Source organism: Rhynchophorus ferrugineus, unplaced genomic scaffold, assembly GCF_030347505.1.
Source record: "Rhynchophorus ferrugineus isolate W39M unplaced genomic scaffold, kcgeb_rfMv2 rfM1, whole genome shotgun sequence".
Classification (NCBI taxonomy): Eukaryota; Metazoa; Arthropoda; class Insecta; order Coleoptera; family Curculionidae; genus Rhynchophorus; species Rhynchophorus ferrugineus.
In genome coordinates, this window is record NW_027472580.1 from 93,987,233 (window position 1) to 94,003,681 (window position 16,449).

The following is a 16,449-nucleotide window of genomic DNA, read 5'->3' on the forward strand; positions in this document are numbered from 1 at the left end:
GTTGAGAGTTTTTCTATTTACTCTGAGATTCGAGTGAAAATAGTTCGTACGCGTCCTTCGAAATAGATTTTATGTATGAGATAGCTACAGTTTTTGCTAAAAGATATTTGTAGTTTTATAAGAAGTGATTTTTTGGATTTAGAATAATAAGCCACGGTATCACTACATAGTATAAAACAAAGTCGCCTTTTCTGTCCCTATATCCCTATGTGCGCTTAAATCTTTAAAACTACGCAACGGATTTTGATGCGGTTTTTTTCAATAGATAGAGTGATTCAAGAGGAAGGTTTATATGTATAATACATGCATAATATACTAAGGCAACATTGCTAATTTTAGAGGTTTCTAACGTGATGTCGTAAATTAACCTATTTTTTTAGGCTTATTTAGCAATTAGCAAAAATGTTGCCTAACCCTACGAGTTAGATCAAATTAATGTACTACAGTATTGTACACCATAAAAAGGTCTACAAAAAAGTCCGCGATGGTATATGTTTATCTTTTAGGGATAACCCACATTAACCATTTTTATTGTTTACTTTTTACGTGAGAAAATGGCTTATTTACGAAGCTATTTTTAGCAATACGGCATTAATCCTTATCGAATTAAGTACCTTAAATACAGTGTGCAATTAATATAGATCAATATGGTTCCTTACAGCATGTAAATTAAACAAATATTTTCGGAGATATTACAAATTTAAAATTTGCGTTTAAAAATGTGTAATGTAATAAAAATTGTATGAATTTAGATATTCCAAAGATATCTTCATAGTATATCTTCATAGGAAATCTTCATAGTAAGTATAGGGGAAGAGGAATTGTTTTACTCCAAATTTAATGCGTGCAGGCCAAGGGCAGTAATGAATGAACCAAAAATACTGGATCGATTTTAATCATGTTTTCATTGAGTGACATAGGCATATATATTTTATGCCCGTGCAAAGTAGGAGCGGGCCGCTATGTTTTTATATAAAACGTTCATATTTTTTCTGTAGTGTATTTAATTTAGTATCAGCATTGCACCCGTGCGAAGCCGGGGCTTGTCGCTAGTTAGTCATAAGCCATTAAGTCTTGGAATATCACCTTTCTTTAGTTTCGTGTGCTAGCTTTTGTATATTGAAAACTTGATATAGACTATTCAAAATTTTTTTTGCATATACGTCATCAAGGTGTTTAATGTATTGCCTATCGTAATTTGTAAATTCGTCTCAGAATCAGACAATAGTTTCTTTCTCATTTTATTCTAGTTAAAAAGAGACACAATGCTGTCTGATAAGTCCGAACGTGAAACCAAACTAGCATGTCACAGTCTTCAATTGAAAATATTATATTTTTATTGAAAATATTTGACTGTTGCAGCTGCACTGAATATCAGTACGGGTACGGTCTGTAAAATATCTCAAAAAATAAAAAAAGATATATCCTTAAAATCACCAAAGAGAATATAATCTCTAAAAATTGCAAATTACTTTTTTTAGAAATAAGTCCAAAGCAATATATACGGTAGATCAGAAGGCTGAACAATATGGCCACATAGTATTACAACTTCCTCCCTATCACTGTATATTCAATTCAATAAGGTTGATATGGAGAGTAGCAATGACTTATGATAGAAATGCTGGTCGGTAAGGATATTGTCGGTAAGCATTGTCGACTATAACACCTTCGGTTTAGATAAACTCGATAAAACATACAGAGGAAGTAATTGATAAATGCTGGAATCGTGAATATGTTTCAGACAGATTGGAAATTAACAGCTTAATCATTGAATTGGACAGTGTCTCGGAAAGTGAAAGTGACAAAAGGAAACTTTCAAGATATGTGACAATGCTGTGTAGTGCTGGAAATTGCTTAGACAGCGTGATGAGAGTGGAAACAACTAAAGGTATGTAGACAATTAATAGTAGAAGAATTAACTGTAGAAAATGGTAGTGTAGGGCGTGAAAGATTTGTGTGCACAGATATGATTGTAATTGTTCAGAACTAAACATGAGCATTAGGTTAGAATGTATGAAAAGAGAATGAATAGTTTTGTAGATTTGGTAAGTGCATTAGGCAGAATTCAGTCATTAATTATATCCAGAATGGTCTTTGTCGATAGTCATATTAATGATACAGAGACTGTCAAAAATATTGGAAAGCAAACCTTAAAGTTGTGAACCAGTTTTGCAAGTATTAACCACCAGAGGGCATTAAATATTACAAAGAGCATTAAAATTGTACAATATTAAGCTCTGAATAAAATATTTTCAAAACACATTATAAGAACTTTATCTATCTGACAATTTTTGCTTAACAAATATAAGAATTAATTAAATTTTGTGTTTTTTAAGACATTAATTAAAATACAATTGTGAAAACTTGTTTCCTATTTATATATTTTTATTTTCTTCATTTTAAGATCGTACGATATATTTTATGAAGTTACAGTTAAATACTAACATGTTAGTATAATATTTCAAAAGTATATACTAATTATTTTTTATATTTACATTACATTATTATATAATATTTTTTTATATTAAATCTTTTAATCCACAAAAACAATCAAAACTCCATTATTTTTCTTATTTCAATATATTATTGAGTATCTTTTTGCGCATACCGTTTACTGCGTTTAGTTTTTACTATAATATGTCCTCTCTTACACAAGAATCATATTAGAGAAGCAATAGCTCCTCCAGTTTGGCCATTTCGGCTACTTCCTGGTGTTTTAGTATAACATTGTCAGGACGTCACCAAAGACGGCATATACAATTTTAGACCAAAGTTCTTGCTCTTTAATCGACTTCAAAAAAGGAGGAGGTTCGACTAAACATTTTTCTAATGTGTGTTCGCCGATTTCTCCATCAATTATGGACCGATTATCAAAATTCTTTGACAATTTCTCCATTGAAACCAATTCAGGATCTGATGGGGGGAAGGGGGGAAATCGAGACAAAATTTTAAATTTCGAAGGCACGTGCAAAGTTTTCGTAAATGTTTTATCTAAAATAATCAGATATTTGTTTATAATGTTATAGCTGAACTTATGTAATGGAAAATCGGAAGTCGTTCAATGCAAAAGCCGTTCAGTTTTGCTTTTTAAACACTAACAATATTAAATAAGAAGACGTAGAAATATTGCAAGCAGCTGCTTCTATGGTTTGGTAATTAAAGTGTTCAGTTTATACGCGGAGGTTCGATTCCCGGCGGGGGTAACGAGATTTTGTTGTTGTTCTAATTTTGTTAGAAAATATGCCAAATCACCTAGGCTACGTAGATATAGAGGATAGCGGAGCTTGAAACGTTCCTTCATCTATTTACAATATTATTTTAAATAGAATCTATTAATCAGTTTAAAGTCGGTGCCGAGCCCAAACAATACAAAAACAACAATAAAATTAAAAAAAAAATATTTAAATTATATCTAAAATATTTTATAAATATTCGGCCTTCTGGTACTTGAAGAAGCGTACGATTATGTCTACTGGTCACGAATATTGCAACATTACAACCAAGTTATGTGTCACAAAAACCACCCGTTGATTAAAAGAAGAGCTTCATGGCAACGTCAGCGAAAAATTTTAAGTTTTGCTCTGATAAGATAAGATTTGTGTAAGTGCCTTATTTGGAGTGCGATAAGTAAATGGTCGTATCGTCATTTTTATAATATGTGTAAGTGCTCTAAGTATGTGACGTATAACGAAAGGTTTATTTTTATTCCCAGCTGATAAATTTAAGGTTAGCTATAATAAGCATTATAGCAGGTCATTTGAAATGTCCCTGGTGTGACACATAGATGGCACTACTAGAATTCAATATATTGTATATATAGCCCTATATATATTCAATATATGTATATATAGCCCTAACGCTCAAAAGATACATGTATAATTTTGACAGCCGGATCATTACTTTGTAAATAATAGCATTTTGAGTGAAGCAACTTTTTCTGTTGTGAAAAAATGCATAAAACGGAATTTCGCGTGTTGATGAAATATAACTTTTAGAAGGGAAAAATACAGTTGAAGAAAAATTCGGTTTGATGATGAGTTTCCGGAAACTGTCCCAGGAAATTCAATGATCAAGTATTGGTATGCTAAGTTTAGACGTGGTAAAATGAGCACTGAAATCAGTGAATGTAGTGGATGCCTAAAAGAGATTGTTACCGAAGAAAACATTTGAAAAATACACAAAATGATTTTGAACGTTAATTGAAATTGAATGAAACAGCACACACTCTAAAGAAATCAATTGAACGTGTACATAATATAATTCACTAATATTTGGGTACGAGAAAGCTCTGTGTAAAGTGGGTGCCGCGCGAGCTTACTTTTGACGATGCGCATGGAATAATTTCCATTGACCACCTTGAAAGAGCTAGATGAAATAGATAATAGAAGCTAGATAATGCAACAGCGACTATTATATAGCGTTATTGGACCATTTGAAGGACGAAATCGCAGAAAAACGGCCGCAGTTGAAGGAAAAAAAAGTGCTGCTTCACTAAGCCAATGCACTATCTCACAAGTCATTGAAAACTATGGTAAAAATTCATGAATTGCTATTCGAATTGCTTTTTAACTGTTTCAGCGACTATTTCCTGTTCTCAGATCTCGAAAGTATGCTCGCTGGGAAGACATTTTCGTCGAATGAAGAGGTGATCGCCGAAACTAAGGCCTATTTTGAAGCACTTTTCGAAGGACACATCGTACTACAAAAATAGTATCGAAAAGATGGAGGGTCACTATAATAAGTGTATCATCCTTGAAGGGAATTATGTTGAATAAAAAATACTAATTTTGCCTAAAAAATTTGTGTTTTATTATGGTAGGGCGAGGACTTACCAATGATTAAAGGAATCATCTTGTCATTTTCTAATAACTTCTTCAGAGTTGTAGTAATTCAATGTTAAAATTGTTATTGTTTGTTATAAATAAGGCATAATTAGTTTTAAGGAAAAAAAAAGAGAAAAGAACTGTGAACTGCAACTGCTGGTTTACTTGTGTACCATTTATATATATATATATATATATATATATATATATATATATATATATATATATATATATATATATATATATATATATATATATATTTGAGTTAAAGAAATAAATACCTTCGTTATTTGGGACGTTTCCATGTTTTCAAATTTTCCTAACCGCCTGATTGGAATGTTTTGGTTAGTTTTGATGAATCTGAACTACTGCAGTTCGCCTGCAAGCTTCTGTTCATATTCAGCAGATTATTTTAGTTCATAGCTTCAGTCCGCCTATACTAGTATTACATTCTATACTACGGTGCTTGTAAATATTTTCGAACTCCACTTAACTACACCAATAAATTCTCCGAGTAACTTCGGAAGGATTATACATCCAACGCCTGTCTATCTTCTTTTCTTGAAAATTTATTTGATTTTTGTTAATCCAATGAATTCATAATAGAAGAGGCTTATATAGCCAGTCAAAATATATAAATAGTTTAAAAACAAAACTTTTCAGACAGATTATATAGATAGATTTCTATTTTTTCTTTCGGTTTGATATTTTTGGTTGGATACATGTGTTTACCTCAATTTTTATGTATAATTTTAAGGATTTTTTTTGTATTATAACGTTATTTTTGAAGCACCTAAATTATTTGTGAGGTGCAAAAACAAAATAAGCGTGCTGTTTCTTAGGTTGTGAGTATTTAAATAACATTAATTATTCTCAAAGGATGCTGCACTAGAGCAGAAATGGTTTCTGAAACCAAACAATAATAAACAGAAAATCTCTTATCATCTCCTACATAAATAATTCGAATAGGAAGGTTTATTATTTACATTTGAGAACGATCAGATTATTATGGACCCAAATGCGTGTCCATAATCCAAAAGACCATTGCTTAACCAAAATAAAATTCCTTTTTGTAATTTTTCTAGTAAGTTTTGTATTAAAATTTTATTATGTTATATCATCTAAATGTTGTTTAAGGATACCAAGGATCTATTTTAATTCGGTAGTGTGAGAATCTATCTCTAGACTTTTTTATTTAGTAACCAAAAAATGTACAAAACGAAATTTTATCAAAATTATCGTTGAAATATTATATGAGGAAATAGTGATAGCGTCCTAAGCAAGGAGAATATAATAAGAATGTGAATAACTAGGTGATGCTTGTCCTGTGTGGATGAAAAAATAGATAAGATTGCATAGGGTAAAATGAAATATTTCGCTTGGCTATATATAATATGGATATTGATAAGGGTTGAATATAATATGGAAAATATATATAAAAACGAAACGGAGGTGTCCTAATCAAAATTGTAACATTAAATTACAATATTCAGTAAATTCTAGTTTTGTATTTGTAAGTGTACTTTGGACAAGTGAGATTAATTTAAAGTATTTTAATTTAAATATTATAATGTAATTTAAGTCAATAACAATATACAATTGGTATTGAAATTTGCTATGAGTTGTCATATTAGTTATAGTTTTTTGATGCATTTTGAAAATGTTTTATACAAATGTTAACTGGTATTTAAATAAAATATTTTACTAATACTCTATTTCTTAATATCCCCCTGTAGTAAATAAACCTCGCTTGGCTCGCTCTCGGGTAGTTTAGATGAACAAAACTTGGCAAAAACTTTATACACGAGAGATCGTATTCTACGTCTACGTATTATATCGTTGTACGATATAAGGTTTATAACGGGATAACATTATTATATTTAAATAAAACTCCTTTATACAAAAAACATATATAAAATATAATTATATTTACATAATTCACATGGATAAACGAAATATTGCACATAAACTATACGTTGCGGCAGATACTTATGTCTACTATTTACAAAATTGCACAAATTGGTAACTAATTTTAAAGGAATATTGTGGGGCTCAGGTCATCTGACCGACCATCATCAGGCGTTCCGTGGAGCGTCTCAACGCAGAGGGACCGTTGACGAAGATGCCCGAAGGACCGGGAGGCGGCCCTTGTCCCATTCCCTGGATCTGTCGTAGCCCGCCAGCGTCCACGATGTCCTCGGTGATTGACCGGTTCCTGGATCGACGGTTTTGCGTCGAAGTGTTCCCGGCAGGACCCAGGCTGATGTGATGGTGCATGGCTGGGGTTGGATCCCTCAATTTTCGGCTCTGGGGCAGTGATTGGAGGGAGTCCTCGTAACTACTGAAAGAATAATAATTCATGATGTCTAGTAGAAATCTTTTAAAAACTATTATTTCAATAAGTGTCGTCGCTTGATAATATTGTAAGGCATTGTACGTGCATGTGTAACAAACAAATTTTTATCAGGAATATAAAATTATAAACCATTTAAAAAATGGTAAAGAGTTGTAAATAAAACGACAAATTAACCACATACCAGGGGCGCTGTTACCACTACCCAATGCAGATCATCAATTCTTGTTTTATTTATTTTATTGACAATTTGATGCAGAAACTGACAGGAATTGTACTCACAACAATCGTTGAAGCGAAATATTATACAAGAACAAAAAAGTGATAAAATGAATGAAATAAAGTGATGAAACCTGATAAAACACCTGCCTGTGGCAATATGGAGGCCAACTGCCTGCTGGAGAGTACGCCAGTAGTCACATTGTGATAATTTCATCACATCACTTAGTTTTATTTTATACTAGCGACCCGCCCCGGCTTCGCACGGGTGCAATACTGATACTAAATTAAATACACTACAGAAAAAATATGAACGTTGTATATAAAAACATAGCGGCCCGCTCCTACTTTGCACGGGCATAAAATATATATGCCTATGTCCCTCAATGAAAACATGATTAAAATCGATCCAGTATTTTTGGTTCATTCATTACTGCCCTTGGCCTGCACGCATTAAATTTGGAGTAAAACAATTCCTCTTCCCCTATACTTACTATGAAGATTTCCTATGAAGATATACTATGAAGATATCTTTGGAATATCTAAATTCATACAATTTTTATTACATTACACATTTTTAAACGCAAATTTTAAATTTGTAATATCTCCGAAAATATTTGTTTAATTTACATGCTGTAAGGAACCATATTGATCTATATTAATTGCACACTGTATTTAAGGTACTTAATTCGATAAGGATTAATGCCGTATTGCTTAAAATAGCTTCGTAAATAAGCCATTTTCTCACGTAAAAAGTAAACAATAAAAATGGTTAATGTGGGTTATCCCTAAAAGATAAACATATACCATCGCGGACTTTTTTGTAGACCTTTTTATGGTGTACAATACTGTAGTACATTAATTTGATCTAACTCGTAGGGTTAGGCAACATTTTTGCTAATTGCTAAATAAGCCTAAAAAAATAGGTTAATTTACGACATCACGTTAGAAACCTCTAAAATTAGCAATGTTGCCTTAGTATATTATGCATGTATTATACATATAAACCTTCCTCTTGAATCACTCTATCTATTAAAAAAAACCGCATCAAAATCCGTTGCGTAGTTTTAAAGATTTAAGCGCACATAGGGATATAGGGACAGAAAAGGCGACTTTGTTTTATACTATGTAGTGATTTTAAATCCTAATATCGCGATTGTCTTATCAAGCGATAAAACTTATTGAACAACGACATATACTACTTTGTGCTGGCGTCCGAACTCCTGCTGCTGCTGCGACCACAATGACAGGAATGAAGCACTGCTGCATCCGCTATTCCCGAATCGTGACCGCTGGAATGAAGACTGGTGATGGACTTCTCCAGACCACCCGTCGAGCTTCTTGAGTGTCCTCTGTAACCGGTACCGGTACCTCGAGTACCGTACCTAGGACACGTAACGTCGTGTCTCGGCGTGGTGGCGTATCCCATGGGCAAGTCCACGGAAGCAACGTCTCCATAAGGCACCGGGGTCCCGTAACCTGGAGGATAGAGTCCGGTCTTGGAGGAAGCCAGCGCGTATCCCAAAGTGGATGAGTAATTCTCCAAACTTTGTCGCTTCTTTCTTCGGCTGCACGCCACACAGATGGCGGTTATTAGGGCGCCCAAGAACACGACGCAACCCAAGATAATGACGCCTATCTCGATGGAAGACAATATCAGTTTCGGTGTACGTGTGTATGGTCTCTCTGGGAGTCCACCAGCGCCTCCGCTCGATAGGAGTGATATTTTGGGACCATCGAGCATTTGCTCTATCTGCAGCTGCTTTCTTGACAACATCCTGAAAAACATGAATTATGAAAATAATATTTATACACGAAAATAATTGCTAAGCTTACTTTTCCAGCTGATTCATATCCACAATCGTATTTAGGGTTGGATCAATACCGTACAGATACAAGTCAGTTCTGGAAGGAAAATACAGTTTCATAGAGTTATGGAATATTAGATGCTTAAGTGTATTATGATAACAACCTAACTATTTATTTATATTATTTTGATATTTCTGTACATTAAACAACTATTCATTGACAGTGGATACAGATCATACTGTGGATAAAGAATAAAGGAAATTTTAATATTGCTTTATCGACATAATATTCCTTTTATTGTTTGATTCAATTAATTTGAGACACATATTGCGATGTTGCTCTATCATACACTATAAACTTCAACAATTTAGATGTGGTTACTTTATTAATGTTAATGAGAAAGAACGGCCTAGAAGACCTAAAATATTCGACGACAATTAATTGCAAAATGTATTGAGCGATAACCAAGTTCAAGCTCTCGAGTAACTTTCAAACAGCTTAGCAATTAATTAATACCCACTTTTTGATATTTAGGTATGATGTGAAAAATCCAAAAATACCATTCCAAATTGTTTCAACATCGCACTTTCATTATTCACTATGCAAAAAAGAAGAATTTTCTGTACTGTATCGTGATCTGCAATAGAAAGCGGATATACTACGATAATTCTAAAAGCAAAATAATAGTTCGTCTTGAAGAATCATCTAATTGGGCACCGAAATGGAATAGCCATGCTTAAAAAATATTGTTTTGCGTATAGTGAGATCAACAAAGTGTAGTGTACTGGCAGCTGCTTGTATTTGATGAAGCTGAGTCTACAGAAGTCAATTAAATAAACTGAATGTTATACTTTTGTAATAAAAACCAATGACAGCGAGTAACAGACTCAAAATCATGTTTTAGCATGACAACATTCAAAGTTGTGAAGAATATAATGTTCTAGCTTGGGTGGGAGGTTTTATTACACCCAGCGTATATTTTCCCTTTTGGGCAGAACCTGCTAAGATCAATATAGCATGGTTTCTAAATGTTGAAGGAGTTGGAAAATGGGTCTATGATTGAATCACTGCTAATTGTAGATTAATTTTGTTTTCTATACAGTATAACCATGCTGTCAGAAAGATAGGAAAACTATGTAAAATATTTTGATTAATATATATTGTACTGATTTTTCTCAATAAATAAAAGCGTGAAATTCTATTTATAATAAGCAAACAAAGAGACGAAATGAATAAGTGACTTATGACATGATCGTCCATTTGAAAATATGCATGAAAATATTTAAAAATGGTAGTCAATCATGATATATAATAACTTTTAAGGAAAAAAAAAAGTTTTCTCTTATTTGCTATAACGAGCCAAAATAAAACAAACACACGTGCTTTATAATATATATTGACATATGCCTATAATAATAGCAAATGCCTATATATCTCGGGAAAATATTTAGTTTTGAACAGAATAAGTTTAAAATCTAATTACTACTCCTTTTATTCGTCCGCGAAAAACAATTCTATATCAATATATTTTTTAGTTATACAGTATAATTGATGAAGAAAAATAAAATAATGCAAACATACCACAAGTAGCAAAAGTCGTTATTGGACACTGATCAATATTGTTATGAACTTTCTCAATAACAAACAAAATAAGGAAGGAATGTTCAGGAGAGTTTTTAAATTTAAATCAATGATTAATGATCAATATCTGTAAAACTGTGCTTATTTTTCTTGTTACCACGGTTTGCTACATTATGTAAACCTCGGCGACTCAACTTTAGCGCATCTACTTTTATAATAAGTCGCTTACTATATAATAAAAAGCTACTTATGCCGCTATTTAAATGACACTACTTAAATCCATACGTTTTATAGTTAGCCATAGTCCTCAAAAGATACACGTATAAATTTGACAGCTGTCGGATCATCAGTTTCTGAATTATAGCAGTTTGAGTGAAGCAACATTTGTTATTGTTAAAAAAATGGTTAAAAAGGAATTGATGCCAAGTTACGGACACTGTCCCAGGAAAATCAACCATCAAGGATTGGTATGCTAAGTTTAGACGTGCTGAAATGAGCACCGAAGACGGTGAACGCAGTGGACGGCCAAAAGAGGTTGTTACCGACGAAAACATTAAAAAAATCCACAAAATGATTTTGAGTGACCGTAAATTGAAATTGAATGAAATAGCAGACACTCTAAAGATATAAATTGAAGGTGTACATCATATAATTTCCGAATATTTGGGTCTGAGAAAGTTCTGTGCAAAGTGTGTGCCGCGCGAGCTCACTTTTGACCAAAAGCAACGACGAGTTGATGATTCGGAGCAGTTTTCGAAAATGATTAAGCGTAATAAACCCAACTTTTTACGTCGATATCGTCGAAGTCCAATTGACAGTCATCCGAGTGGACTACACATGATGAACACGCTCCAAAGCGTGGGAAAACGAAACAGTCGGCTGGCAAGTTTATAGCGTCTGTATATTGGGATACACATGAAATAATTTTCATTAACTACCTTGAAAAAGGAAGGACGGTCAACAGCGATTATTATATAGCATTATTGGACCGTTCTAAAGGACGACAAACAGCCGCTGCTTCACCAAGAAAATGTACCGTGTCGCAAGTCAATGAAAACGATGGCAAAAATCATCGAATTGCTTCCTCATCCACCGTATTCTCCAGATCTGGCCCCCAGCGACTATTTCTTTTCTCAAATATCAAAAGAATGCTCGCTGGGAAGAAATTTTCCTCGAATGAAGAAACGATCGCCGAGACTGAGGCCTATTTTGAAGCAAAGGACAAATCGTACTACAAAAACGGTATCGAAAAGTTGGAGGGTCGCTATAATCAGTGTATCACCCTTGAAGGGAATTATATTGAAAGAAAAAAAAAATTTGCCAAAAAAATGTGTTTTACTATGGTAGCCCGGGGACTTTTAAATTGACCTGTTACACCTATATTTATTTTAAAAGTTTTAATGAAATATATGTGCATATTTTTGCACAGCTGTGTATATGTATAATACATAAAAATAATAACTAAATGGATGGAAAAAAAACTTACGAGGTAGATTCGATATCATTGCGGTACTTATGCGGCTCCAGTCTCCTGATCCTTATATCAAAACCAGTTATGTTATGCAGGATCCTAGAAAGTCCAGAATATAAAAATTACGAAGCAATAATCAACGTGTCGCGGTACTTACGAAGTTATATGACTGATATTGCACTCAACCTCCGTAGGTCTCATTCCCATGACCATGACCAGCTGCTTATGCTCGTCTAACACGTACACCTGCAGCATAATTTCATATTTCACAGCGAGAAAATCACTTAAAACTTTAACCCTTATATTCGCCACTTCGACAACTTTACTAAAGACCACACGGCCTTGGGGGAAAGAAGGAGAAACTTTCTGAACATGACAAACTACGGACCAGCCCTTGAAGATAAAATTAACTACGTTTTTTTCACCCTTCATTTGGTCCTCGACTTTGGTCTCCCTTTTTATGGGGCGGCCGAAAATAGCGCTTGATTTATCGTATTAGGTGTGCAAATATGGTTCCGGTTTTGTTTTAAGTAGGCGTCGCTAATGTCGTTGTTTGTTTTTGTTATATTTGGCAACACTTGTATTTAATGGGTTTTGCATTTATTTTTTACTTATAAATTATTTTCTCTAAAGATGAACAAGTGGTTGTTTCAGTGGAATGGAAAATACTAAACTTTATTATACGAAGAAATGCTTGGGTAATAATATTGAATCACTAGGTGGTTCAGTAGGTGTCGTAAAAATGTTAATTTAGTAAAAAATCCTTTCTGGTGATAGATTTTTTATAATTCGTATCTAAAGCAAAGTAGTTTGTGGAATTTTTAGAATTGGAGCATTAGAATATATTGTAACACTGTGAACAGCACACAGAATATATTAAAAAATTGTACTGACGTCTTTTATTTAGATATTTGGAGTTTCAATGAAAAAGAGAGATAGAAAATAATATATACCCCTTTAATCTACAAAGCTACTGAATTTATGCTATTTAAAGAAAATATAATGGAATAATAACAAAAACTTATTTAAAAAGCAATATGTTGGATTCGATTAATTATACAGTCACAATAGTTTATAGGTGAGAGTTATAACTTTTTATCACTATTGCTTTCAAGAATTTTGAATACGTCTGACAACCGGACGACTTTGACACACTCATTCGTTTACCTATTCTAAGTAATGAAACAATATTGTGTCTCTTTTTAACTAGAATAAAATGAGAAGGAAAAGACAGTCTGATTCTAAAACGTAAATTCTTTTGCGTTGCGTAAAAATTGCGGCAGGAAATATATTAAATATCTTGATGACGTATGTACAAAAAAATTGAATAGACTATATGTAGATTTTATAGCATTATATTTTATTCGAAGGAAATGGTAGCTGAAAAACGTAAATTACGAATAAAATGGCAATAAAACAGAACACAGGAGAATTACTGCAAAAACTACCAAGAAAGGAAATTATAAAACTCACGAACTTGATCAATACAGCATTTAGATTAAAACATTTCCCAGACATTTGGAAGATGGCGAAAATTATAATGATCCCAAAACCTGGGAAGTCACCAAACGAAATAAAATCCTATAGACCTATATCAATGCTGCCAGTAATATCTAAGGCTTTTGAAAACTCCTGTTGAAAAGAATAAAACCGATCATAGAGAGAAAAAATCTAATACCAACACACCAGTTTGGGTTTATTAACAAACACTCAACAATTGACCAGGTCCACAGAATAACAGACGTTATTGAAAAAGCCTACGAAAATCAAAATGTATGCTCAGCTATATTCTTAGATGTAGCATAAGCCTTCGATAAGGTTTGGTATGAAGGCCTTGTTCATAAACTACAGAAAATGTTACCAAATCAATACACCGAACTATTAAAATCATACATTACAATCAGAATGTTTAGAGTCAAGCAAGAAGAAGCTTACTCTACAATAAAAGAAGCTAAAGCAGGTGTACCAAAAGGAAGTGTACTGGGACCAATGATTTATCTACTCTACACTTGTGATATACCACAATGGAAAATATCACGATGGCTACATTTGCTGATAATACTGCGATTATAGCTGTCGGGGACAATAGTAAAGAAGCCCCACGAAAATTACAACAGGCAAGTGACAAAATAAATAATTGGACACAAGCTTGGAAAATAATAATTAATGAAAGTAAATCTGTACATGTGCAGTTCACCTATAAACAGACCATACAAGCACCAACAACATTAAATAACACTATCATTCCATATAGCAACAACGCTAAATATCTCGGACTGAATCTCGATGCAAAACTTCGCTGGAAGGAACATATAAAGAAGAAAAGAAAAGAACTGGAATTGAAATATAGGAAAATGTACTGGCTAATTGGAAGAAAATCACAATTATCAGTACATCATAAATTGCTATTATATAAGCAAATATTGAAACCTATGCGGACATACGGAGTTCAATTATGAGGATGTTCTGCAAAGATTAACATTAATAAAGTACACATTTTTCAGAACAAAGTCCTGAGAGGTATTGTGGGTGCACCCATATACTATAGGACTGATTACCTACATCGAGACCTTCAGATACCCACAGTCAGTCAAAAAATCAAGAGAATTGGAAGGGGGCATGAGAAAAGACTCCATACTAATATTGAAATAGTGCAACTTTTGGATAACACCAGAACAGGACACAGACTCACAAGAACCAAACCATCTGATCTTGTGTAGTGTTGTGTAGTGAGGTGCATATATTAAAAAATTCAGCAGTGACATGTATAAACATTACTTCACCAGAGACTGAGGCCGATGGGTTCTCCTAGTAATGTATCTAGATTTAAGTTAACATAAAAACAAATTGTGGGTTAGACGGAAACGACTAGTAACAATATATTAATTAAATAATAAAAACAATTATTCGCAATTTCTTAGGTAACTTAATTGCTTTTAATTGTATAAAATTATTTTTATATGTTATATATATGACAATAAAGAGGAATGAAGGTAATCAGATAACTAGAGTTGTTTATATATTCCTACTCTAATCAAAGATTAGACAAAAAATTTCATTATGGTCTTCTATAAAAATTCTGCTGAACCTTCTATTATGCTATATCAAGAAAAATTAATGGAATAATAAGAAATATGTATTTAAAAAACATTATGTTGCTTTCAGAATTTGTTTATATGGTAACAATTTATTGTGGAGTGTTAACTTGGAGTGTCGCCTCAGCCTGTTTCCTTTGAGCCCCATACAAAGTTCTACTCGGCTCTTTTTTATGCGCGATTTCCACTTGGGCTTGGCACCTAATAATATGCCCAAGTATTTAGCTGTGTTCACAATTATTTAGAATTTTGGAAATCCACATATACTGACTTCATAGCATTATATTTTATTCCCCATTTCTTAGTTAACTTAGCAATATTATTGATAGCTGTTAGGGTTGGGAACTATCGACTGAAAATAGTCGAAAAATTAGCGACTGAAAATAGTAATTATTATTTCAATCAATTGAATGCTTCGTCTGTTTTTCTATTCGTAATAAGAGACGGAGATGTACGAATTTCTACCTGTAATTTTCAGAGAATAAATGACGGAGATAATTGTTTGATTCTTTGTACTGTATAGATTAGTTAATTTTAAATAAATTTAACATCTAAAGTGGCAGTATAAAAAATATATAGGATGATGAATATATTTAGTCGTATTTTAATATTCGGAAATGTCATGTTAGATTATTATTCGAGACCATACAGCCATTAAGACCGCCATGAAAACCCAGAATATATTAAATCAATAACATTAGAGAAGTTGGCGGGTAATGGGATCCAGGTATGGATCATATCTTTTATATTTTTCATGGTTTTCCAAAATAAATGGAATATAATATGTATTTGAACCAAATCTTAAATGTTCCATTTCATCTTAAATGCATTCCATTTCAATTAAAGAACATCTAAAAACATGTATTTTTTAATTAACGATATAACTTATAAATTAAGTTTTTAATTTATTTTTTAAAATAACTTTGTTACCACAATTGCCCAAAGGAGGTTCAAAAATGCAATATCTTGAATGATAATTGCTAAATGGTAAGTTGATAAAAATTTTAATCGCGCTACAGGTATCACATAGTCCTTTGCTGAACACATTATCGCCTGATAGAGAGCATCATAATCTTATAAAAATGTCGATAATAACTG

At 32.8% G+C, this 16,449-nt stretch overlaps 1 protein-coding gene across 1 annotated transcript in view; it reads right to left on the bottom strand.

The window, feature by feature from the left end:
- Positions 1-6,723: 6,723 nt before the first annotated feature.
- The window catches only part of Cad89D (Cadherin 89D), a 102,132-nt gene continuing 92,406 nt past the window's right edge, over positions 6,724-16,449 (bottom strand). The window contains exons 19-23 of the mRNA XM_076398169.1: positions 12,414-12,502; positions 12,272-12,355; positions 9,232-9,300; positions 8,598-9,173; positions 6,724-7,164 (exon numbers count right to left, since the gene is read on the bottom strand). Coding sequence (XP_076254284.1) covers positions 6,876-7,164; positions 8,598-9,173; positions 9,232-9,300; positions 12,272-12,355; positions 12,414-12,502 — 1,107 coding nt within the window. The 3' untranslated portion in view covers positions 6,724-6,875. The remainder of the gene's footprint in view (positions 7,165-8,597; positions 9,174-9,231; positions 9,301-12,271; positions 12,356-12,413; positions 12,503-16,449) is intronic.